At 42.1% G+C, this 26,230-nt stretch overlaps 1 protein-coding gene and 1 long non-coding RNA gene across 4 annotated transcripts in view; one reads left to right on the top strand and one right to left on the bottom strand.

Annotated features, from left to right (window-relative positions):
• The window catches only part of CABLES1 (Cdk5 and Abl enzyme substrate 1), a 151,887-nt gene that overhangs the window by 88,453 nt on the left and 37,204 nt on the right, over positions 1–26,230 (top strand). For 2 of the 3 annotated variants that reach the window (XR_013486232.1, XM_020968750.2), the window contains exon 4: positions 8,634–8,711. The exons of the other annotated variant lie outside the window; for it this stretch is intronic. Coding sequence is in view for 1 of the 2 variants with exons in the window: in XM_020968750.2 (XP_020824409.1) it covers positions 8,634–8,711 (78 nt within the window). In the remaining variant the exon portion in view is untranslated. The remainder of the gene's footprint in view (positions 1–8,633; positions 8,712–26,230) is intronic. 3 annotated transcript variants of the gene reach the window in all.
• On the bottom strand, positions 3,321–4,954 carry LOC110195817 (uncharacterized). The gene is made up of 2 exons (XR_002321017.2): positions 4,403–4,954; positions 3,321–3,635 (listed from the first exon to the last, which is right to left on the bottom strand). It is a non-coding gene; the product is annotated as an uncharacterized LOC110195817 (long non-coding RNA).

Here is a 26,230-nt window from a genome sequence, read left to right as displayed (position 1 = left end):
GGGATAGGGATTCTTATCCTCTTGTGCATCATGGATCCTTCTGACAGCCTGTTTACCTCTTCTCAGAATGATGTTTTGAAATGCATGAAGCTAAATCCATAGAACTACAAAGGAAACCAGCTATGTTGAAATACAGTTATGAGGGCAGCTAGGTGTCACAGTGCATAGAGTGCTGGGCCTGGAGTCAGGAAGACTCATCTTCCTGAGTTCAAACCTGGCGTCAGACACACTTACTAACTGTGTGACCCTGGGCAAGTCACTTAACCTTGTTTGTCTCAGTTTTTTCAACTGTAAAATAAACTAGAGAAGGAAATGGCAAACTACTACAGTATCTTTGCCAAGAAAAGAAGGGATCACAGAGAGTCAGACATGACTGAAAACGACTAAACAAAAACAGTCATCGAAATATTTTTAAAAGACAAGTTCAAATACACTCTTCCCACCTACCCCCAAATTTATGAAACCCTGACCTAGTAAATTCCAGACATTAGTTAGTTAGCAAGTAGTGCCATTTACAGACTGAGAAACTGATCAATAGGTTTGAAACTCTGCTGAGTAAAAATGGCCCCAGTGCTCCATCAGCTCATACATTTGTGATACCCTTGATTGTTAGAGTTGGGCCTCCATCCATCCTTTCGCCGGTTTGAACATAGATCCTACTCCTGTGCTTTGGCTATGACGTGGAAGGGGCTTCAGACATCAGGGTCCTCCATACCAGAAACAGGGGCCTACTCCAATCTTCCTGACCTGTGTCTTGCCACTGGACCCAGATGGCTCCAGAGGAGAAAGTGAAGCTGGAGACTTTGCACAGCCCTCCCTCACTTAAGTTGAATTCACTTGTACATCATGGCATCACCTTCCTAATGTCAGGGTCCTCTTTGAGAATGAAGGACCAAAAGGAACCAGAAACATTGTTTGGAATACAGACATGTAACGTCATGATGAAGAAATCTAGACATTTCCATCAGCAGGGGGCTAGAGGTACTTTCTGGAAGCATTTAGAAAACATTCTCTGCACATATTTAGAAACTTCTGCCCATGTTGTCTCCAGCCCTGTAACTTTCTCTCTTCTGATTTTTCCAATGGGCGATGTTTGCCCAGAAACTTGATCTTTGAATTCTTTAAAGGCCCTCCTCTGTGATAGTAATTCCTTCCTTGATTGGGATAATCCTTTGTTTAAAGCTGTCTGGTCACTATGCCCTCAAATAAGATGTTACATCACAGATGGAAGATTGTGTATCATTTTTTATTCTTCTGGGTAATGGGGACAAGATGACAACAGTTATTATTTGGTGAGATAGGTAGGTAGCCTATGTCTGAAGTCTGTTGCTACAGGAATTAGGTTTGGTAATCTCATGTATTTCTTGACAGACAGCATCTGGTTTGATTTTCTTTTTTGAATATGGAAGCATTTTGAGGAGGCAAACAATTCTGTTTTTATTTTTAACCAGCTTGGTAAGCACAGAAATTTTTCTTGATGCTTGTAAGAAGGGAACCAGTAAATTTGCATCAACAGTTTGGGCTCTGGGCATGGCAGTTGGTAAGCCAGGATAACATTTTCAGATTACTTTTGCACGTTTGCTAATGTAGGGGTGGAAAAGGATCCATGCTGTCAAAACTGGCTTCTCTTTTTTTTTCTCTTTTTTTTCCTCCTCTTTTGGCCAGAGTCCAAGGTCTCTTTCCTTAGGCCCTGGGGAGACCTCAGGAGGAGTCTGGGATATGTTAGGGGTGGCAACATTAGCTGTCATCAGGTCCCCAGAGTTTGAACAGCAAAGTCTGCTTAAGTCTCAGCTTCTGGGGTTTCTGCCACGGGCTTCCAGAGCCACCTCCGGGCCTAATGCTTAAATTCATGTACAACAAACACTGGAATTTGGAGAGTCTGGGTAGGTGCACAGGAAAAGAGGATGCTTACCTTCTCTTCCTGCTCACTCAGCCCACCTTCACCTTCACCGCTGGGTGGTGTGATAAAAAGAACACTATGGTTTGATACAAGAGTGGAATAAGCATTTATTAAACACCTACTGTGTGCCAAGTACTACTCTAAGTGCTTTACAAATATAATCAGTAGGAGTGATGATATAGAAAACACCAGTTTCAGTTCTGAGTTGGGCACTTTCTCACTGTGTAACTCTAAGCAAGTCACTTCTCTCTGAACTTCAGTTTCCTCTTAGGTAAAATAAGAGGATTGGGCTCAGTTCTTTCCACCGGCTCCTTTTAATTCCAACATTCTGAAAAAAATGGCCAACCACACAGGTGGCGATTCTCATCCTGAAGCTGAGAAACATTCCCATTTTGTAACCGTTAAGTTTTACATATGCATTAGAGTTTGTACTTTTCTATTTTTAAAGCCTAGGCAAGTGAATTTCTTTTTTTGCTAAATGTGGGCCACCCCTCATCAGCCTCTTTTAAGTGCAGTTGTACCAGAAAGTAGCTGTACCTTATAGTAATTGCATGGTACATTTTGATTAAAAACTCCCCAAAACGACTTGTTTTTTCTGGTTTCTACTTCCACCAAAAATAGGCAAACACAGTTGTAGGGACACAAGCTTTGGGTAACATTAGTTCCTCAAACTCTGTGCTCAGGGAGACCCTAGAATTCATACCCTCATACCTTTTACCTTTTGGAATCCTTCACATCCTTCAAGGCTCAACCCAGATGCTTCCTCCTCCATGAAGCCTGTCTTGATCCCCGGCCCCCAAGTTACATTTTCATTTACTTTGTAGACAGTGTTGACTTTTCTCTGTACATATTTCATCCTGTCACCCCACTCCCCAGTAAAATGTAAATTCCTCCAAAAACGGGTGATTTTTCGTGTTTCCTTTGTATCGCCCACACCTAACCCAGTGCCTCAGACATAAGCATTTAGAAGTACCTGTTGATTGTTGAATTGAATAATGAGCATTCCTTATAAACATTGTCTGTTGCTTTGTTCAACATACTTCACTGAGTTCAGTTGAACATAGGGTGAAGTTAGTTGCCTCTTGCCTCTTCTGCATAGGGGCAGTACACTAATGACAACTAACTTTTACATGTAATATCTCATTTGCTCCTCACAGCAACCTGGGAGCTGGGTGCTATTATTATCCCCATTTCATAGATAATCAGTCAATAAACATTAAATGCCTACTGTGTGCCAGCACTGTGCCGAGTGCTAGAAGAGAAAAGTGAAGTGACTTGCCCAGGGTCCCACAGCTAGCAGGATTTGAATTTAGGGTCCAGCACTCTATATACTTAGCCTGTGGTGTCAAACACTCAAATAGATATGGGTTCCTGCAAGCCCATATTGATTTAGAAAAAAATAAATTAACATTGTCTACAGTGTATTGTATTTTTATTTATTGTGTTAAACATTTCCCAGTTACATTTTGATCTGGTTCTGGCCTCCCTGGGGAATTAGGGGAGCCGTTGGCTAGAAGGGTATATCAGACTGACTCCCTAAATCATTCCAGCCAGGAAAGGCCTGTGGGTGGGTCAGGGTTAAAGCCAGGGGAAAGTGGAACTACCAGACATTCCAACTGGAGCAGTTCTTGGCCGGGAGTTACCTGGCCTTCTCTTCCAGCTGTGCCTGCAGACTCTGGTTTAGCAGGGAGAATTCTTGAGTAGTGGGGAGAGAGTGGGTATCACCCCTCTGGGCCTGGAAAGGTGGAGAATGATTCTGTTAGAGCTGTCTGCTGTTAGTACAGTCAACAACAGTATCCATCCAGTGGAGCAAATTAGTGTATTACAGTTCCAATAAGGTTGCCACCTGTTTCCTATTAGCCCAGACAGATGAGAAGCCCTGGCCGTCTACTGGGTAATAGTGTACTTGGGCAAGAGCATACCGTGTAATCGTGCCTAGAGCACCAATATAATGAGTTATTTTGATCCTTGGCCCTTTTTTTTTTGGCTTGACAACTAGGTTCAAGCAAATCACTGACCTTCTCAGTATTTCTGTCATCGTATCTATAACAAGGAAATTTGGGTCACTGGCTTCACCCCATCTAATGTGGAATCTGTCTCTGTCACTTTCTCCTTGTAAGTTTGCCCTTCTGTCTCTCTTTGTCTTTCCCCAGGTCTCTTGCCACTCATTCTCTGATTGTGGATTTGTCTTCCCTTCATTCTTCCCGGATCTCTCTTTTCTCTCCCTTTGCTTTTCTCTTTTCCTTCTCCCTCCCCTCCTCCCCTTCACTTTCTCCCCCGTATCAGTCTCTCACTCGCCTATTCGTGATAGTCTCTGGTTCCCTGTATCCGTTTCTGACCCTCTCCTTTCCTATCAATACAGATATCAGTTATTCTATTTAATATCTCTTTTGTCTTTACATCCCACATCACTCTGCCACCCTTTGACTCCCTTCTCCTGATCTTTGACCCTCTTGTCTCCTCTTTCCTTATTCCTTGTTTCTCCTCACTTCCCACCCTTACCTAGAGGTACCAGCTTTATCAATTTCAAGGCCATCATCCCTTCTATATTGTACTTGTTACCTGCTGTATGTCTGGGCAGCCCTGTGAAAGAAACAGAATTCATCTTTAGGACCATAGAATCACAGTATGTAGAGCTGAAAGAAATTGTGGGGAATCTTCATCTAGTCCATCCCCTTCCTTGTACATATGAAGAAGTGGGCCCTTAGATATAGAATGACTAGCTCAAGATCACCCAGGTAAGGAACTTCATACATCCCTCTTCTTTTTCTTTTTTTTCTTTTTTTCTTTTAGGCAGTTGGGGTTAAGTGACTTGTCCAGGGTCACACAGCTAGTAAGTGTCAAGTGTCTGAGGCCAGATTTGAACTCAAGTCCTCCTGACTCCAAGGCTGGAGCTCTATCCACTGCTCCACCTCACTGCCCCTCATTCATTTCTTTTCAACACCTTTCTCCCTGCCCCGAGATCCTCTGCCTCCCCTCCAAAACTCTCAGTGCCTTCATGATGCCTTTTGTTTGCCATAGAGCCCCACTCAGACCTATGCTTTTTAGACAGTAACCCATACCCTCTAATTTCCCCTCCCTTTCCCCCTTCCCCTTGAACTTATCTAAACCAATTATTAGATGGAAATTAATAACTTACTTATCTTTCAGACTAATGTGTCAGACTAATGATATGCCTCCATAATGTGCTACTCCTTCCAGGGTAGCATTTTAAGAGAGCTTAGTTAATCCAAAGGAAATACTATCTACTGGTGGAATATTAGGTGTGATTACAAGTTCGTAGCAGGTATTTCAGAGCTGGGTACATCCCACGAATCGCCACCTATTCTACTTACAAGTAAGGTCAAAATCAGAATTTAGTGAGACCCTGCTTATAAAGTATTTTGAACTGTTAATTAGCTAGCACTTCTTAAGCCCCTGCTATGTGCCAGGCACAGTACTAAGGGCTATTAAAAAGAATAGTATTTAATAAATACAAATTATGACTAATGCCTAGTCTGGCCTTAAGTCAATGTATAAATATCACCCACATATTTCATTTTGCAGGGTTTTTTTCCCCACAATATTTCATTGATAAAATTGTTTCATTCTCTATTTTTGCATCACTTGATCCTGGAAGTAATAGGGAGCTACTTGAGTTTATTGAGGTGGGATAGGGGGAGAGACTGACGTAATCATGAGCTTTAGAAAAGTCACTTTGGGAGCTAGGTAGTGGATGGATTGGAGCAGGCAAAGCCCAGACTTTGTGAGGGGAAAGATCATGTCTTCTCTAAATTGTGTGTGGTTCCCCCCTTCCCCACGCTTAGCCCTGTTCTGTCTACAGTTAAGTGCTTGATCAATGTCTGTTTAATTTAATCCCTGTTTCCCAGATGAGGAAACTAAGTCTCAGAGCAGTGTGATTGGACAAGTAAAGAAGGCAGCTCTTCAACCCAGGGCCTCTAATTCCAAGTTCAGTGTTCTCGTCACCATGCCATACACGGATGCCCAAATCTTGTGCTCTGTGGGGCACTGGGAGGATATCGTATCTTAAAATGCCCCGCACTTACCCACCAGAGTGTCTGAAACATCTCTGTTAAAATTACATTCCTTTGAGTTGAGCAAACACCACTGGGAAGAGTATGTTGTTCAATCCTGTCCAACTCTTCGTGGCCCCATTTGGGGTTTTCTTGGCAGAGACACTGGAATGGCTTGCCATTTTCCTTCTGCAGCTCATTTTGCCAATGAGTAACTAAGGCAAACAGGGTTAAGTGACTTGCCAGGGTCATATAGCTGGTAAGCTAGTGAGGTTGGATTTGAACTCAGAAAAATGAGTCATATTGATTCCAGGTCCAGCACTCACCAAACCTGCCTAGCTGCCCATTCACTAACAGTTTATCAGAATGATCTCCCTGACAGGAGGGTTGGGGAAGTCTAAGAAACTAGGTGAGGGATGGGGGTAGTGAGAGGGAGGCAGCCAAGGGTCTATAGGGAGAAAAGGTTTGGAGGAAGAAGATGTCAGAGACAAATTCAGACTGCCTCAGTTTTGCTGAGGACAGGGGGTCGGTAGAGGTGATGAAAGGGCTTTGTCAACATAGTATCATAGGTCTAAGGCTGAAGAGAAATTTAAATATCATCGGATCCCATTTTACAAATGAGGCTAAGTGATATAAAAAGAGAAGCTTTTTAAAGTCATCTTAAATCAAATAAATTGAATATATAAAAATATGGCTACGATATTTATGGTAGAAATAGAGGCAAAGACAAGAACTTAACACGTTATTTTGTCATACATGTGTCCCCAGGGCTTGGCACCAGAAGGTGCTTAATAAATGCTTGTTAACTGAGTGCCCAATCTCATGGCTAGTAAGAAGCAGAGAAGGATTTAAACCTAGGTCTTCTTCACTTTAAGTCCAAGATTCTGTCCATTTCACCATACTGCATGATTGATCCTTCAACCGTTCCCCCTTATTTCATCATGGTAGCCCAAGAGAATCATGCCTGAGTCCTGAATCCTAAAATTATGCCACAACTGTTTTCGTAGTCTGAAGAGGTAGTTGCCAGAAAGGTGTAGTGTGTGTCTTCTGTCATCCCTGATCACTGCCCCACAATCCCTCCTCTCTGGGATATACCTCTGGGGTACAGCCTTCTGTGACTTTATGACCAAGTCATGACCATGACCATGACTCAGGGTTTTAGATGATTCTGCTCTTCTCTTTAGTGACTCTGAAGGGAAGAGAGGATACAAGGAAGCTATTGTTTTTTCCTGATGTCACAGTGGTTGGGTTGGTTTTTGTTTTTTGTGGGGTTTTTAAAACACTTTCTCTTTGAGTTGTGGCCACTGATTTGCTCAGCTCTTTTCTCCAGCAATTTCCCATCCCCCTCCAAAGTTTTTTTCAGATGAATAGCAGTTGTTGCATTTCTTCTTCTCCTTCTTCTTCTTCTTCCTTCTTCTTCTTCTTTTCCTCCTTTTTCACCTTCCTTCTGGTTTTTTTTTTTTGTCCAGGGCAAATAGGCAGGAGTTTATATGGCAAAATGAATGGAGTGCTTGACTTGGCATCAAAATAGTCCAAAGTTGTTTGAATATTGCCTTAGTTACTTACCATCTGTGTGCTCTTAGCCAAGTCACTGAACTTGAGTGAGCCTCATTTTTTTCATCTGTAAACTAGGGATAAGAATACTATCTACCTCATAGAGTTATTATGAGAATGTAAGACACTATATAAATATGAACCATTGTTATATGTAGAGAAAACTTTAAAAAAATTCATCTCAAATTAGATAAACTGAATATGTAAAAATATAGCAGTAGTATTTATGGATGCAATAGAGGCTAAGACAGAATCTGCTGACAGGTTTTGAGCATATAATATGGAGTCTGAGTGGTACAGTAGAAAGAGCACTGGCTCAGGAGTCAGAGGACTGGAGTTCAAATCCTGTGTCTGATACTACCTGTGTGACCTTGGATACATCACTTACTTTCCATGAACCTTCATATCTTCATCTGTAAAATGAAAGCACTGGCCCAGATAGGCTTTGAGGCCCTTCCCAGCTCTAGAGCTGTGATCCGATGGTAGATAAATACACCCTAATAAAATAATCCTTAATAGAGTCCTACTCTGGAGCTTCCTCTTTGACCTCTAGGAAGCTGTCACCATCATGCCAGCAGAGCACAAGCTCTAGCAGGGCTCATTAAGGGAAGGCTTCACAGGCAGGGACCTGGTAATGGACTGTCATGGAGGGTGGGATGGAGCAGCCTAGCTAAGTTGGGAAGCTCATCCCCAAGTCGGTGATACAGGGATGAATTTTACCACACTGCGAGTCTCTAGGACTGTCTGCGAAGGCCCTACATGGAGCAGAAGTCCAGGGTCTGCATCAGAGAAAGGAATACTCATCCTGATAAAATCTCAGGTCCTTGCACGGGTGGACAGCCGCCAGCCCCACTTGCCGAGAAGTTTTTGAGTGTGCGCTCATTAAAGGACCTTGTGGGCCTAGCCTCTTTAATGTTTGGACAATGGAAGACAGCAAACTTCTTTCTTGTAAGCAGTTTCATTGCATTTTTATCCTGAAGAACTGGGCCTCATCTGCCCAAAGAGGAGGGTAAAATCTGACTACTTCTGTGACCTTGATGAATGCTCAAGTCCTGATTTTGATGTGGGATTCTTTTTCTTTTTCCTTTTTTCCTTTTTTTCATTTTAGCCTTTGCATTTAGTTTGTGTGTTTGTTTGTTTGTTCTTGTTTGTTTGTTTTTTTTTAGAATAGTCCTTATCAGCGGCAGGAGGTCCTTCTGTAGCATCTTTTCAGTGCTGCCTTATCGGGACTGCGCCCAGACTGGGTATGTATGCGCATGCACCTCTGGTGGTTTCTTGGGGGTGTCTTGAAAGGGCCCCACAGATGCCGACGCTCTAGCCAGCGCTGGCATTTCAAAATACTTGTCTTCCCACTTGACGGGAAAGCCAATATTTAGAGATTGGGGGTGGGGTAGGGTGGGGGGGTGGGGGAAGGAGACTTGCCCTGTTTGTTCCACATTCTTTTCAGCCAGAGAGGTTTTTCTGTTCATGCCGTTTCGTGTTTTTCCACCATTGCTTCTGCTGTTCTAATGCATATTTATTTTTTGAACCATGCCAAGGCAATAAAGCAAAAGCAATTCAGGGAAACCTATAAATCCTGCTGGGTGGCATTCAAACATAAGGAAAGGTCTTTTACGAAAGCGGATGAATGGAACATAGCCAGGCAGCAGGACAGCCTTCCTTTAACTGCCCAGCTTTGGAAGTATCAACTGCCCAAGTGTCAGGAAAACACGACGGCACCAACAGATAGTCAGAGGAAGGGGGTCTTCACTCTCTGTCTCCCCCCCAGCCCCGACTTGGACTTTGAAAGCGCCAAGAGAAGCAGGGTTGCATTTGCAAGTAACTTGGCTTCCTTATCCTCTACTGAATGTGCAGTGATATTCCCACCTCCCGCATTGTTGCTCATGTCTTTGTTCTTGCCTGGCATGCCTTCCCTCCTCCTCCCTAAAGATCTAATTCTGCCCATCCTTTAAGGCTCAATGAAAGTTCTGCTCCTCCGTGAAGCCTACCCAGACTACTTAGACCAAGGTTCCCAACCTTTCAGGGTCCCTGTTCCCTATGGTTTTTCAGTAACCTTTCAAATACCCTCTTGCTTACATGAAAGAAAGTGCATTCCCCAGTTTACCATGCATATAATGTCCATAAGAAATAAAATCAAGGCATTAAATGTTCTTCTTCATGCATACACAACAAAAATTTTGTAACTTCATTGATCAGAAAACAATTTTAATTTCTAGACTCTTTCAATAGTCTAGACCCAAGGGTAGGCATACCCCAGATTGGGAACCAGTGACTTAGAAAATAGGGCTCTTCCCCTCCTCTGAACTCCCATAGCATCTAGGGTCGTCTGTATGCATATTGGTGCTTTTGGATGTACTTGAGGGTGAGCTGCTTGAGAGCAGGAGACATGACTTATTCATCTTTATGTTATATGAAAGACAGCTAGGCAGATAGAGTCAGGAAGAACTAGCTGTGTGACCCTGGGTAAATCACTTAACCTCTATTTGTCTCAGTTTCCTAGATTGTAAAATAGAAATAATAACACCATCTACCCCGCAGAGTTGTCGTAAAGATCATATCAGATAATATTTGTAAAGCACTTAACATAGTGCGTGGCACATAGTAGGCACCAGATAAATGTTTATTCCCTTCAGTTCCCTTCCCCTTTATGTCCCTAATAACTGTCTAATACAAGATGCTAAACAATTAACAAGAATACTGTCTTGTGTAGTTCACATTAAAGTGGAATGAAGAACCACAAAATTATATGCCAAAACTAAAAAGAAAAATTGTAAACTGAAAGAAAAACTACCAGGTGAATGAATTTGGGGGGCCACAGAAACTGGTGAAGACCATTGTGATGTGCGTTAATGGAGGATCTGTCCACAGGGTCTTTTAAAATACTGAAATATGGAGTGCCCAGTAGGTATTTATAATCTGTCATGCCACCTTAAGTTGTGAGTGTCTGGAGGTAAGAGGCCATGGAATGTGTGTCCTAATCACCATCCATCTAGAACAGTGCAGACACTCAACAAAACTTGTGGAGGAGAAGCCATATGGCTTAGTGGGTAGAGTAGTGTGGGACTTTGGGTAGCTAGGTGGCTCAGTTGATAGAGTAGTGGGCTTGGAATCAGGAAGACCCATCTTCCTGAGTTCAGATCTGGCCTCAGACACTTACTAGCTGTGTGACCCTGGGCAAGCCACTTAACCTTGTTTGCCTCAGTTTCCTCATCTGTAAAATGAGCTGGAGAAGGAAATGGCAAACCACTCCAGTATCTTTGCCAAGAAAACTCCCAATGGGGTCACAAAGAGTCTGAAGTGACTGAACAACAACAGTGCTGAACTTAGAATCAGAAAGACCTAGTTCACATCATGCCTCATCTCTTGCTTAGCTGTGTGATCTGGGGCAAGCCTCTAGGACTCAATTAAAATGAGGGAGATTGAACTAGCTGGCCTGTAAGCTACCTTCCAGCTTTAGGTGGGATTTTATGATCCTATTGTCCAGTTATGAGCCTAGAGAGAGAAGAAGGTCCTGGTGCCAGAGTGGGCCTCAGAGGGACTTAGAAGCTTAGGACTAGATGTGACAAATGAGATGAAAGCATGGGTCAGTAATCATTTCCTCCCTGAAGCTTTCCCCAGATCTCCTCAACCAGGAAATCCTTCATTCTTTGAATTTCTCTGATGCATTCTACATTGCATTGCATTGAATTACATTTGTGTTTTATTTTTCGTGTTGTTATTCAGCATGTTGTTCAGTCACATCCGACTCTTCATGACCCCATAGACTTGTCCATGAGGTTTTCTTGGCAAAGGTACTGGAATGATGTGACATTTCTTTCTCCAGTGTGTCCCCATTCTACAAAATGAGGAACTGAGGTAAATAAGATTTGAGTGACTTGCCCAGGGTCACACAGCTAGTAAGTATCTAAGGCCAGATTTGAAGTCAGATCTTCCTGATTCTAAGCCCACTGCTCTGTCCACTGCACCACCTTTATTTTTCATTCTGGACTCTAAACTGAGGTCAAGGAGCATGCATTGCTTACCTTTGTATCCCTAGCACCTCTCCTAACATGTGGCCTTGAACATTGTGGGTGTTTAATTGATGTTAACTGACTCATGAGCCAGGAGAGACCAGCTTTGGAATCCTGCTTCCAGTGCTGACTGTGTGATCATTCATCCATAAGTCAATTAACTATTCAGAGTCTTAGACTATAAATGTATCCTTCATCTGTCAAATGGCAGTGATAATAACTGTAGCACCCACGTCACAGAATTGTTGTGAGCATCCAATGAGATCCTGTACTTGGAAGCCTTTTGTAAATCATAAAACATTACTACCAAGTGATATAGTGGGTAGAGTGCTAGACTTGGAGTCAGGAAGACCTGAGTTCAAATCTAGCGTCAGGAACATACTAGCTATGTGACCCTGGGTAAGTCACTTTTCCCTCTCTCTAATTTAGTTCCCTCATCAAATTAACTGGCCAAGTCAGCAAGTATTTTTAAACTCTAACTCTGTGCCAGGTACCTTACTAAGCTCTGGGAATACAAATAGAACGGAAAGACACCCTGCCCTCAAGGAACTTACATTCTAATGAAGGAAGATAACACAAGTGAAGGGCAGGGAGAAGAGAAGAGATGACCTTTTCAGTGCTGCAGCATGATAAGAGTCCAGGGAGGCAGGAGTGTCCTCTGCAAAGGAATAAAGACATAGCTGCCCTGGATGGATGGCCTCCTTAAGATGGTGGGTCAGTGGTAAAACAGGAGGATGAAGGGGAAGAAGATATTTCCAGCGTGTGAAGTCCAGGAGTGAAGGGAACTTCCAGGGCAAAGAGGTTTCTATGATATATCAGACAAAGTCTAGAGAATACAGCCTAGGGAAGAATGAAAACCATCTGTAAAATGGGGGTAATCGGGGGCACCTAGGTAGTGTAGTAGATAGAGCATCGGCCCTGGAGTCAGGAGGACCTGAGTTCAAATCCGACCTCAGACATATAACATAACACTCACTAGCTGTGGGACCCTGGACAAGTCACTTAACCCCAATTCCCTCACCAAAAAAAAAAATATGGTGGTAATCATATTTTAGTCTTGTTAACTAAATAATCCCACAGAGCTTGGTACATAATAACTGCCATATCAAGGGTAGCTTTTATTACCGTTATTACAAAAATGTTATGTGTTTATTTACTTATTGATTGATTTTTTGCTGCTGCGCTTGCAATTCCTACTCTGCCCATGAGCCATAGGAAGTGTTAGTCCTGTCAATCAATTAGTGACTCCCTCATATAATCTGCTTTCAAGTATTCAAGGGCTGAGACACGGGAGAAGGAGGAGACTTGTTTTGATTGGCTCTTAGGAGGACGGAACTAGGAGGAATGCGTGGGAAGATGGCAAAGAGGCAGATTTTTGGCTCCCTATAAGGAAGAATTTGTTATTGTTGTTACTCATTTGTGTCTGATTCTTCATGGGGTTTTCTTGGCGAAGATTCTGGAATGGTTCACCATTTCCTTCTCTAGTGGATTAAAGCAGACGGAGGTTAAGTGACTTGCCCAGGGTCACACAGCTAATCAAGTGTCAGAGGCCGGATTTGAACTTAGGTCTTCCTGACTCAAGGCCTAGCTCTCTGTTCACTGAGCCACCTGGCTGCCCCAGAAAGGAGCATGGGCTGCCTCGGGAGAGCCGGGGATTTCTCCATCACAGGTGGTCTTCAGGTAGCACCTACAGCATCACTTCTGTGCTTGCTTGGCTGTGGGAGATATTCTTGTTTAGGTGTGGGTTGGGCTAGATGGCGTCTGAAGGGTCTTCCAACCCTGAGACTCTGTAACTTACTGCGTGCCTACTATGTGTCCAAGCCCCTTCCCCCGAAGAGTTCAGAGTTTAGTTAACAAGACTAAAATAAAACAGTTAAGAAATGCTATGTGACAATAACATCCACAGATTGTCCCCACAAGTCTTAGTGCTGTTCTAACTTAATAAAGCTCAGAATTCTCATTTTTAAAGCTATTTTAAATGAAGGGCTTAATTAACTTGAAATTTTGATTTAATTTTTAAAGCTATGAAAGCTTAAAGCTGCTGTAAGACTTTTGGGACACCTTGTATATTAGGTTCTAATAAACAACAATAATAATGTTGTTCAATTATTTTCAGTCATGTGCTGTTCTTCATGACCCCATTTGGGGTTTTCTTGGTAAAGATACTAGAGTGGTTTGCCATTTCCATCTCCAGCCCATTTTATAGATGAGGAAACTGAGGCAAACAGGGTTCAGTGACTTGCCTGGAGTCATGCAGCTAGTAAGTGTCCGAGGCCAGATTTGAACTTGGGAAGATGAGCCTTCCTGACTCCAGCCCCCGTACTCTCTCCACTGCCGCCTAGCTGCCCTGATAATACTAATAGCAATAAAACTAATAATACAAAATCCTAAGAAGAATAGCAGATATTTATACAGAGCTTACTCGATGCCAGGCACTGTGCTAAGGACTTTACAATCATTATTGCATCTGATCCTCTCTGGAAGATAGGTGTTATTATTATCCACATTTTACAAATGAGGAAACCGAGGCAGAGCTTAAGTGACTTGCCCAGAGTAACACAGCTAGTAAGTATCTGAAGCCAGACTTGAACTCTTCCTGACTTCAGACCCACAGCCAGCTCCTTAGCTAGGTGGTGCAAAGGATAAATTTAGCATGAAACAGATTGTCAGTAGCTGAAAGGCCTGTGAGAATGGGGTGATTCAGGAGTTTAGAGGGGAGCAGTCAGTGGGACTGGAAGGATCAGGGAAGATTTCATGACAGAGCTGGGTCTCAAGCTAGGGCCTTAAGATTAGATGGGATTGGAATAGCTCACCTTCCTCGGCACTTCTGGGCCTACAGAGCACTTCCTGCTCAACCTCCCTGTGAGGTGTGGGTGCTACCTGTATTATTATCCTCATTTTACCAATGAAGAACTGTGAAGTAACCTACCCATAAGTCACACTGTTGAGAAATATCAGAGCCAAGAATTCCAAGCAAGGGGGGCCACTGAGAATGAAAATAACAAGGCAGGAGGGAGGGAGTATTCTGTTTTTGCGTGGTTAGCAGACTTATGGATCTGACTACCATGGAGGGGGCCTGGGAAGAGGTAGAATTCAGGGTGGAGGAGGTGACAACTTCCTCAGCCACAAACAACTTCTAGGCTCCTGCATTCCATTCGGGACTATAAGTCCTACAGTATTAATACTGGGTAAATAAAAAGTAAGGGACCAGAGTAGCCAAGAACAGACAATTTGGTCAACAGATGATTCCAGGCAGTTAAATAAACTTAACAGACATCTAAGCATAACATGAATTCAAATGTAGATACATTTATAGCACTTGTATGCCTTTTTTTTCACTTGTACGTCTTTTACAAGTTACATGTAACCCTCAAGAAAATCCTAGTAATAATAGAAAACATTTATATAATGCTTACTATATGCTAGGCACGGTGCTAAGTTCTTTACAACTATTATCTCATTAGATCCTTTCAACAACCCTGGAAGGGAGGGAGGTGCCATTTTTTCTCATTTTACAGATGAGGCAACTGAGATAAATAGGTTAAGTGACTTGCCCAGGGCCACACAACTAGAAAGTACATGAAGTCAAATTTGAATTCAGGTCTTCTGATGTTGTGCCCAGCTCTCTGTCTACTGTACCGACTGGCTGGAGAGCCATTAGTAGGAACTCTGGTGGGCAGCTAGATGGTGCAGTAGATAGAGCACTGGCCCTGAAGTCAGGAGGACCTGAGTTCAAATGCGGCCTCAGACCAATCACGTGGCACTTACTAGCTGTGTGACTCTGAGCAAGTCACTTAACCCCAATTGCATAAAAAGAAGAAAAAAAAAGAAAAAGAAAAAAAGTAGGAACTCTGGTGCCCAGAGCAGAAACAGTTGAGTGTGGTGAGCTTACCTGGGAAACAAGAACATCTCAAGATCTAGCCCTGGCTACTGTACCAACATCGCTGCCAGTCACTGCAGATCTCCTTGTAAAGGTCCCCAGATCTAGCAGCAGTAAAATATAGCTCTGATTAGACTCAGTCATGTCAGGAGAATGGGAAATCCACTTTCAGAGAATACTTCTCTTGTAACTGACAGACACTAACTTCCCTCCCTCTATTACTAGGTCAGGAGATACTAGAATGTGAGAGGAGGAGTGCCAAACACATAAAAGAGGGAAAGTAGATGCTATGAAAGAGGAGTATGATGATGGGAGGACCGTGAGAGGAGTCACATGGTGTGAGGGAGTAGGGGATGCCACCTATCACGAGATCTTGAGGTACAGAACAACTTTCACCCCTACTACATCAGCATCCTGGGGCAAAGCTCTGCTCAACGTGGACTAGTTATAGGTATCTAGCTAGATATTAAAACTGGTGAGTGTCCGTCCATGGTACTGGAAGTTTATAGAATTCATGGATGGTCATTTCTTGAATTCACATATCCTACACATCAGAATTGTGTTAGGGAAGAAAAACTTAGTATGTAGAATTGTAGTATGTGGAATGTTAGAGCCATAAGGGACCTTATGATCATTTAGTCCAAATCTTATTTTGAAGAGGAGAAAACTGAGGCTTACAGGAGTTAAGTGACTTGCCCATCAGAAGTTATCTGGTACCACCCTCCTCCATTCTTCCCTGTGAAAAATAGGAAATAGTAATATTTCTGCAATGTATTTTGTCATAAGTATTTTCATTGATGGCCCAAGAAAATCAAGAATGTAATTCATCAGGGAACCTTAGCATGGCAAAAGGATTAAGACATGTTATGCAGAAGCCTAGTCTTGGAAAAAAAGCAGCTATTTCTGGTTACTGATAATGACTGTGTCATTGAACACAACTGGGTCTTTCTATTAAATATAGAGAAATAAACATTCTCACAATAATTAAAATAGTCACGGTAATAAAAATAGAATAGCTGATGAGAGTATTAGACAAGACTGCCTTACCACTGGGAAGTTCTGTGTTCTTTTAAAGCTCAAATTCTTTTTGTAGTTGGGACATAGGCCTAACCCTTCCTTTTCCAGAGGTAACCAAGACCCAGAGAGTCTAGATGAATTTTCTGCAGTCACACAGCCAGTCAGTGGAAGAGCTAGGACAAGAAAACTGAAGTGACCAAACTCCCAGTTCAGTGCTCAGAAAGACACTCTTCCTCTCAGTGTTTCTGCTGTTGTGATTGCACATAAGTCATGTCATCATTCACACACTGAATCAACCTAGAAAACTGTGGATGGAATAATAATTAATGGAAAATGTACAACTCCAACTTCCAAGAAGAAAAAAATCTATAAGTATGAAAATGAAAAGTGCAGTGAATTTATTGCATTGATAGCAATGTAACCATTTCCAGTATTTTAAACCTTCTACCTGCATGTTTTTACTTTGAATTTGGGATCAGAACTTCCAAAGGCCAAGCTGTGTGAACTTTTCCTCCCTTCTGTTGGAAACTGTAGCAGAAGGCTTAAGATATCTGTCTAGAAGATCAGTCTAGAAGCAGGTAGTTGGTGCAGTGGACAGAGTATTGGGCCCAGATTCAGAAAGATAGGAGTTCAAAACCAGGCTCAGATGCTTATTAGCTATGTGACACTGGTCAAGTCACTTAGCCTCAGCCTCAGTTTCTTCCATTGTAAAATGGGAATAATAAAAGCCCCTACCTTCCAGGGTTGTTATGAGGATCAAATGAGAAAATATTTTTTAAAAGTGGTCAGCACAGTGCCTGGCATGCGAAGGTGCTTAATAAATGTTTGCTTTCTCTCCTCCTTCCTTTCTTCTTTTAGTCAGTAAACATTGACTAAATGTCTGCTGTGCACCAGGTACTGTGCTTAAGCACTTGGGATACAAAGATATGCAAAATATAGTCCTTATGATCCTTGTTCTTCAGGAGCTCAACGGCTAATGGAAGATCCATACCTTCATTTTATAGATAAATAAACTGAGGCTCAAAGATGTTGAGTGGTTTCCCAGAGGCCCCCGTAAGTAATAAGAAGCATGTTAGATTGTTTAGTTATTCAGTTGTGTCCAACTCTTCATGACCCCGTGGGCCATACTGTCCGCAGGGTTTTCTTGGCAAAGATAGTAGAGCAGTTTGCCATTTCCTTCTCCAGTGGATTAAAGCAAACAGAGGTTAAGTGATAAGAAGCTTAGCAGAATCCAAATGCAGGTCTTCCACCTCCAAATCCAGGGGTGTTTTTTTCCCTTTACCACCCACCCAGCACTCAGGAAATTCAGCGTTCAGAGGGCATTGGACTGTGAATGAGATATGGATTCTAGCTCTGATTCTACTGTTCACTATCTATGTGACTTTAGTAGTCATTTCACAGAATTCTGGAATGGGAAGGAATCTCAGGAATCATCAGTCCATACCTGAAAAAAAAGTTGTAATATACCAGATAAGTGATTGTCCAGCTTCTAGTTGAAGCCCTCCAGTGATGGGGAAGTTACTAGCCCATGAAGCAATCCATTCCACTTTTGGACAACTAATTTAGTTCTCAGGAAGTTTTACTTACATGGAGCTAAATCTTCCCCCTTAGCAACTTCTGTCCATTACTATTAATCCCTTAGGCAAAGCAGAACAAATCTAATTACTCTTCTTGTTGTTCAGTCATGTCTGCCTCTTTGTGACCCTATTTGGGATTTTCTTGGCAAACGTACTAGAGTGGTTTGTTATTTCCTTCTCCAGCTCATTTTGCTGATGAAGAAACTGAGGCAAACAGGTTTGTAACTTGCCCAGGGTCACGCAGATAATAAGTGTTTAAGGCCCAACACTGGAAGAGTCTTTCTGACTCCAAGCTTGGCACTCTATCCATTGTGCCACCTGGCTGACCCTAATTTTAGCCCTTCATATTCTTGAAGACAGCTATTATGGCCCCCTCCTAAGTATTTTTCTACACACAAGGGACATCACGCTTGCAAGGCATGGTCTCTAGTTTCCTCACCACCCTGGTCACCCTTCCTGGAGTACACTTCAGTTTGCCAATGCCCTTCCTAAAACATGGTGCCAAGAAATAAACACAGTGCCCAAGATATGACCTGACAGGACATAATTGACTCCTTACTCAAGCCATGCCTTGTACTGGTATGGATGAGTCAGGAAGAAGGTTACATCAGTGACCTTATCAACCTATTATCAGTGGGCCAGGGCAAGGAATGCTTGCAGTTGTCCTTGAAGGACCACACCCTTGAGAGGGACAGATAATAGTCACCCAACACAGCCTCCGTCTTTCCTCCTAACCAAATACTGATCTCCTGGTCTGAATCTTCACTCTTGCAACAGTCTTGTTGAACATCTCTTGAACCTCCAAAGAAACCCTTCTATTGACTCACCCTCATTCTTCTGATTTCTGCTTCCTTGGATTCTAATTCAGACTCTTTCCCCAAAAAAGGTTACTCCTACTTAGCCCATATGTACTGGTCTACCCCTGGCAGTCACTTGACAGTACACATGTTAATGCAGCCTAAGATGATTCATTGATTGATAATGCTAACATCTTTGGCTCCCTGTCTCACTGTTGACTTGTATTGACCTCAAAATCCACTAAACCCTCCAGGGCTTTTTCACACAAATTCTGGCCAAAGTCTACCCCTGCCTCCTCTTTTACGCTATACTTGTACCATTGATTTTTTTAATCCAGTGTAGGCTCTTACATTTATCCTTCTTGCGTGCCATTTGATTCAAGCAAATTGTTGAAGCCTGTTGACCTCCTTTTGGAATGAATCAAAAGGCCTTTGTGATCCTTTGAGCTAGGTGGATTTAGAAGTGGTTGAATAAGTGGTCACTCCTAAAAGAGCGGTGACCACCCAGTGGATTGACATTAGTCCTCAACAAGGGATGGAGAGCCTATGACCTCAAGGCTACATGCGGTCTTCTAGGTCCTTGGTGCGACCTTTTGACTGAGTCCAAGTTTTACAGAACAAATCCTTTTGTTAAAGGGATTTGTTCTGTGAAGTTTGGATTCAGTCAGAGGGCCACACTTGAAGACCTAGAGGGCCTCATGTGGCCTCGAGGCCACAGGTTCCCCACCCCTGCCCTAGATGGACACATAATAAAGAGAGCCTCTGCAGTTTGTCCTTGACTGTACTTTGTGCCATCCATCCACAAACTTGGTAAACTTATCATTCGTGACTTCATCCAAGTCATTGATGAAAAATGTTGAAAAAACAAGCTCACCTCCACCACCACCCTACTGATTTTACAAATGAGAAAATTGAGGCCCAGAAATGTTAAGTGACCACAAGCACATTAAAGCATACTTCCCCTTAGGAGAAGTGCCAATGGTAATGATTCCCCCAGGGTATGCCCGCACCTCTGGCCCACTCACTATGCATTCCTACATATGTGACTATTGCAAGATTGCACATGTAGTAGGTAGCAGAGCTGTAATTCGAATCTCTATTTTCTGAATGGAAATGCAGGGCTTTTATACTGTAGTATTCTTTTCCTCAGCCCCATCTGTCCCTCTCCATCATATCCACAAGGATATCACAAGAGACTTGGGGGGTACTTTGCTGAAACTCATTGTAATGTATCAACACCAGCACTATTCTTTAAAAATTTATTTTGGTTTTCAGCATTCACTTTTATAAGATTTTGAGTTCAAAGTTTTCTTCCCCTCCCTTCTCTCCAAGACAGCATGCAATCTGATATAGGCTATATATGTACAATCATATTAAACATATTTCCACATTAGTTATGTTGTAATAGAAGAATTAGAACTAAAGGGAAAAACCATAAGAAAGAAAACAAAAGAGAAAGAAAATAGTATGCTTTGATCTGCATTCAGACTCCATAGTTCTTTCTCTGGATGTGGATAGCATTTTTCCATCATGAATCTTTTGGCATTGCCTTAGATCACTGTGTTGCCGAGAAGAGCTAAGTCTGTCAAAGTCAGTCATTGCACAATGCAGCTGTTACTGTGTACAGTGTTCTCCTGGTTCTGCTCACTTCACTCAGCATCAGTTCATTTGAGTCTTTCCAGATTTTTCTGAAGTCTGCTTGCTCATCATTTCTTATGGAACAATAGTATTCCATTACATTAACATACCACAACTTGTTCAGCCATTCCTCAATTGATGGGCACCCCCTGAATTTCCAATTGTTTGCCACCACAAAAAGAGCTGCTATAAATATTTTTGTACGTGTGGGTCCTTTTCCCATTTTTATATGATCTCTTTGGGATACAGACCTAGAAGTGGTATCAGCACTGTTTTTCTGGTGTGAAATTGGGGAACAGAGAAGTTAACCAGTTTGCCTCATAGAAAGCTAGAATCAAAGTTAAGGCAGCTATGTCTTCTCTTTCTTGACCCAGTTACAAGTATAACTCATTAAATGTGCATGTAAGCCATTTTTGTGAATTAAAATTATATTGTATATGCCAGGGTAGGGAGGAATACAAGCTATTTAAAGGAATACTATTGTGAGTTTTTCTATAAAGTGAAGAATGATATTGTAAAGTGATTAATGCCCCTAATCCATTTTCTGTGTGCACAAGAACCTGGGTTCTATTCTTTCGTATTCTGAAATTCTGTCACTGTTGATGAGATTTACTAACAGGACATTCTTTTGTCCCCTGAGTTCTGAGGGTCGTGTACCTACCACATGGGTGGTACTCTTGGCATCCCTGGAGGCTTATGCTGGCAGCTTATTTCTTTAATGGTGAATAGAGGGTTTCACAATATCAGCTCTTAAGTTATTTATTAAGAACCTTATTAGAAAATTATTTATGAGGAAATTAAGAGGCAGCAGCCCCAAAACCAGGAATTTAAGAATACCTAGAAGGACCAAATTGCATCAATTAACATAGTGCATTTCTTATCTGAAAGGCAAAGAAAATAGAGATAATAGGATAAACATTTTAAAAGTAAAAGTATGATACCTACTTGTAATTATTGTGCATTTACATAGATGGGAGAATGTAAAAATTTTGCATCAAATGATGCTTTTGTTTCTTATAGTGTTTAAGGTTTAATTCACTGGTACCTAAATCTTTTCTCAATATAAATCAGTGATTATTTGCCATAAGAACCTAGCTCAGGGGCAGAAGCAAAGCAACAAACTATTGATCTTAACTTTGTATGTCTTTTTATTTTTTAGCAAGGCAATTGGGGTTAAGTGACTTGCCCAGGGTCACACAGCTAGTAAGTGTCAAATATCTGGTCTGAGATCAGATTTGAACTCAGGTCCTCCTGACTTCAGGGCCAGTGTTCTATCTGCTGCGCCACCTAGCTGCCCCTTTGTAAGTCTTTCTGAAACTAAATTCAAGTGGCTAAGAGCCTGGTTGGGCTCTACCTCTTTGTCCCATCATTTCCCCGTTGTTTTTAGGAGACTGGGACACAGCTCAGAAACATGTGACATCTCCTCTTGTATGTGACTCAGAATCTTTTAATTTAAAATTCAATGGCACCTGGCTTTTGCAGCTGCAGTGAGATCTTATTTTGTTTACCCTGCCTTGTATCTCATACTCAGAATGTTAGAAAAAAAAGCTAGAACTTTTCCAAGTGTATTTCTTAGTTCCAAAATGAAAATATAATGTAGTTTTTTCCATATATGTATAGCCCTCTCTTTCCTACTGCCTTTACCACCTCCCTCCCATTTAACATTCCTCCAAGTTCTAGAGCCAACAACCACGAAATACTCTTTACCGACCATATTCCCCCCTTCTTAATTTATATATTTTAAGAATGTTGATGATGGTGGAATTCAAATTCCTTCTGAAAACAGCACCCAGGTTTGGGGCATGCTTTGGGTCAGCATCCCTTCAAAACCACAGCTAAAAACCTCAATCTAATTCAGTGTTTTGCCAAACCAGAGAATACATTAACTCAAAGTAAAGGCATTTAATTAAATAGAATAACAACATAAATAACAAGGAAAAATCCTTACCATACACAGAGAGGAAATTCTCCCACAGATTCCATGCTACTTGTAGTAAAGAGAACTACACATAAGGAACATGCATTTTCCAAACAGCTCACATTCCTGGGGCTTCATCCCAACTAGAATACTTTGCTGCCTCTGAACCTATATTGCTTGCCTACAGAGCTCCTGTCCCTCTGATTTCTAGTGTGGTAAAGAGGGGAGACTGTTGCATTTGAAATCAGAGAACCTGGGGTCAAGTTCTGCCTTTATTACTAACTGCTTCTATGATCTTTGAAAACTTGACCTCTGTAGGTCTCAGTTTACTCAGCTTTAAAATGAGAGAGTTAGACTAAATAGTCTCTGATATCCCTTTCATCCCCAAAGTCTAGGATACTGTGATCAGCTGGGCTACTTTTTCTACTCAGTGTTGAGCTGCTGACATCATATACTGGCTTGCTTTCTCTGATGTGCTGCTACCTGCTGGGCTTTGTTTGCCATATACCTTTTCTTAAGGAATGATCAGGGCTCTTTTGTGAGGTAGCATATACCCTCAGGGCTCTTTCAGCTCTTTTGTGAATCAGTCCCACAGCTACACCTAGCCAGTACAGTGATAGGCTGAAATCGCTCTTTTATTCTTTATGGCTTCCTCAGCAGCAACTCCCCTAAGTCTACCTCATGTTTGGTTTGGAGTGAGTAAATTCCTTTGAACTGCCATCATTCCCCCTGGCTGCTGATGTCAAGGCCTTGAAGATTACCCTGTAGCTTCACTTAGCAAGACTAGAGGTGATAGGTGCAACCGCTGCCCTTTGTCCCGAATTCTTGTAGCTGCATTCAAGTCACTGTACTCTCTCTACACATATCCTGGATTTACTTAAAGTAAAGTGTGTGTATTAACTGAAGGCGACATACAAAGGGAAGGTAATAGATTGCCCGCATAGAGCAGAAAATCATAGTCCATAAAACTCCAGTGTGGTCAGAACCAGGTTAAAATTAATTTAGAAGTGTTTAATAAAATAATACAATACAAAACAGATAATATTAATTTGTAGTTTTCTAAGTCAATATGCTACCAGCTGAAATCCATTTCTATTTAATTTTGGCAGCACTGGTGTGAAGCATAGCTTTCCTAGACCATCTCAGTCCTTTGGGAATGGGCTAGAGCTCTGTAGTCCAGTTTTGATCACCTTTCCTATGTATGTCCTTGTACTACTGGCCCTTAATTCAGGCCACAACTCTCTTTGGTTCCTTTCTGCTTTGGATCAGTATGTTAAAAAGGCAGGATAAGTAACTTGCATATTCTTGGGATGCTCAGATTGAATGCTGTCTTCTAAGGGGACATCACTCATTTGTTCTCAGTTGAATTTAGCTCAGACTCCTTCTGATCACCACAAGAAGGACTGTATTTCATGGAAGCATCGATATGAGTTAAATAAGAGAACAAAAGTACCTACAGAGAAAATGCCAGCCCTTTCTGGAAACGAGAGGGTCACTTCTAGGCTCAAGGACAAATAATCCCAAAAAGGAAATATTGGGAAAAAAAAAACACCTTATAATGCAGAATCAAAGGAATTAAATCTGGGAAAGAGGAATACTCAGAATTATAAAATTAGAGTATTTCAGAGCGGGAAAGCACTTTGGGAATCATATGTCTGAGCCCCTCATTTTCCACATGATTCAGAGAGGAAAAGGAATTTGCTCAGAATCCCACAGTGAGTTACTCCTTCCAGACCTGTCCCAACATGGCAAACCTCTGCCCAGTTCAGAACCAGTCACCCAGCTGTGGGACTCTAGGATAAAAAGTGGATTAGTCTTCTGACTTGCCTTACTGGCTGTCCTTATGAAGAGCCCATAATGCTCTTGTTAAACACAACTCCTGCTTCTGAGTCTTATAATTAATGATAAGAAGCCACTCCAAACCCTCCTGTCTTGGTGGGGTAGAAAAGCTGCTGACCATCGTGGACACAGCAGAACAATTCAACAGACGTTTTATTCGATTAATATTGCCTGCAAAGGATTGTCTGCGCTAGGCAACAGGAATACAGAGTCAAAAATGTCCCTGCCCCAGAAGAGTTTACATTCTACTGAAAGATAACAATGTCTACACAGGTAAGTACAAAATAATTTTAGGCAAATGAGAGCACTGACAGCTGGGGAAGAAAGGTGAGATGGCATCTGAACTGAGTCTTCAAGGAAGCTCAGGATTTTAAGATGCATAGGACGGAGTCCAGTCCAAGGCTAGGGGATGTCCTGTGGCAAAGCTAACAGTTATTTTATCATAGTTGTTCAGTCATTTCAGTCAAAAACCTGTGGTCCATGGGGTTTTCTTGGCAAAGATACTGGAGTGGTTTTACCATTCCTTCTCCAGTGAGTTAAGACAAACAGAAGTTAAGTGACTTGCCCAGGGTCACACAGCTAGTAAATGTCTGAGGCAAGATTTGAACTCAAGGCCCAGCACTCCACCCACCAAGCCACCTTGTTGCCTAATTTTAGCGTTAGATCCTCCCAAAACTAAGTACTCTTCCCATATCAGGGTCTTAAGTGATCCTAATGTTCAAGAAGATGTCCAGCCTTAAACTTTCCTTCTCTCAACTAAACTTGTTATGGTTGTGCTGAATCATTTCCCAGTAAACTATGATTTCAGCTCAGGGTCACTAAGCCCTCTTCCAGAATGTTCCCCAGGTCTGGAATACATTTCTTTTTCCAATGCTCTTCTTACGGAATCCCTAGCCTCTTTCGAGGCTCAGGTTAGGTGTCCCATTCTACAGGAAGCTTTTCCTGATCCCCTTCAGTATTGATGTCCTTCCCATCCTCAACTAATTATGTGTCTATTTGCCTGTTAACATGTATCCCCTTAGTTAGAATGTCAGCCCACTGAGGGCAGGAACTGTTTCCATTTTGTCTTGATCTCCAGTGCCTTCCATTTTTTTTCTTTTTGAGTTTGAACCTATGATTTCATTAATCCTGACAAAGAAACCCGCTCCACCAATGCAGACTGCCTTAGGAGCTGTGTGGGGCACTGGAAGGTTAAATGATTTTCCCAGAGTTACAAAGCCAGTGTGTTTCAGAGGCAGAACCAGGAACTCAGATCATGACACTGCTTTTCAGTGTAATCATGAGAAGTGCTTTTATTTAGTAAGCATGTGTTGAATTAGATTAAATTGGGTGGTTTCATGAATGATGAACCTCTCTGAATTTAGACAAACTACAGAAGGGACTGGGATTGACAATCCAAGAGCCGTGTAGAAGGGAAAATGAGAGGATGCTAAGGACAGACCTTACCTATATCAGAATTTTGCATCAGTCTTCACTTTCCCCATCTACCCTGATGGGGAAAATGAGAGGAAATGTTTCTGCTTCCTTCCCTTTTTTTACATCTCATGTGCAGCAACCCAGAAATCAGGCTAGTTCTATCAGTCTCTAAAAAGACTCTTACGAGGCTAGCCTGGGGATCTAATCTTGGTTAAATTACAATAACATTGTCTCTGTGGGGAAAATGTCAACAACTGACTTACAAATTATGGTTTGGAAAATAAACAGAGTAGATTGAAAATTGCCTGCGTGGTGGGCAGGGAGGAGTGGCCGGGTTGTGCCCACACACCTTTGTAGACACAGCTACCCTCCCTGCCTTTCTTAGGAAATAAAGTGTTCACTAATGCTCGATCTCAATTATTTTGCCTGGGAGCACACCTCTTGGAAGACAGATGAGACCAGAGCATGAAGTAAAGTCGTGGAACTCTCCCTAAATTTAGGGATTATAGAGAAAACCATTCGAGGTGATTCTGTAGGGGAGGAGAGGGGAGTAGAAAGAGTTTTTGGAGATGGGACAGATGAGGCCAGGCAGGGAGTAGGGGAGGAGAAGAGCGTTGTGAGAACCATCCAGGTGAGTTGTTTACACAGTCACTTATTTATTGGTTCATAGC

The sequence above is a fragment of the Phascolarctos cinereus genome, unplaced genomic scaffold (genome assembly GCF_003287225.1).
Source record: "Phascolarctos cinereus isolate Bilbo 61053 unplaced genomic scaffold, phaCin_HiC Scaffold_4;HRSCAF=312, whole genome shotgun sequence".
Lineage (NCBI taxonomy): Eukaryota > Metazoa > Chordata > Mammalia > Diprotodontia > Phascolarctidae > Phascolarctos > Phascolarctos cinereus.
Note: the sequence above shows the minus strand (reverse complement) of the source record. Positions and strands in the feature narration are given on the sequence as shown.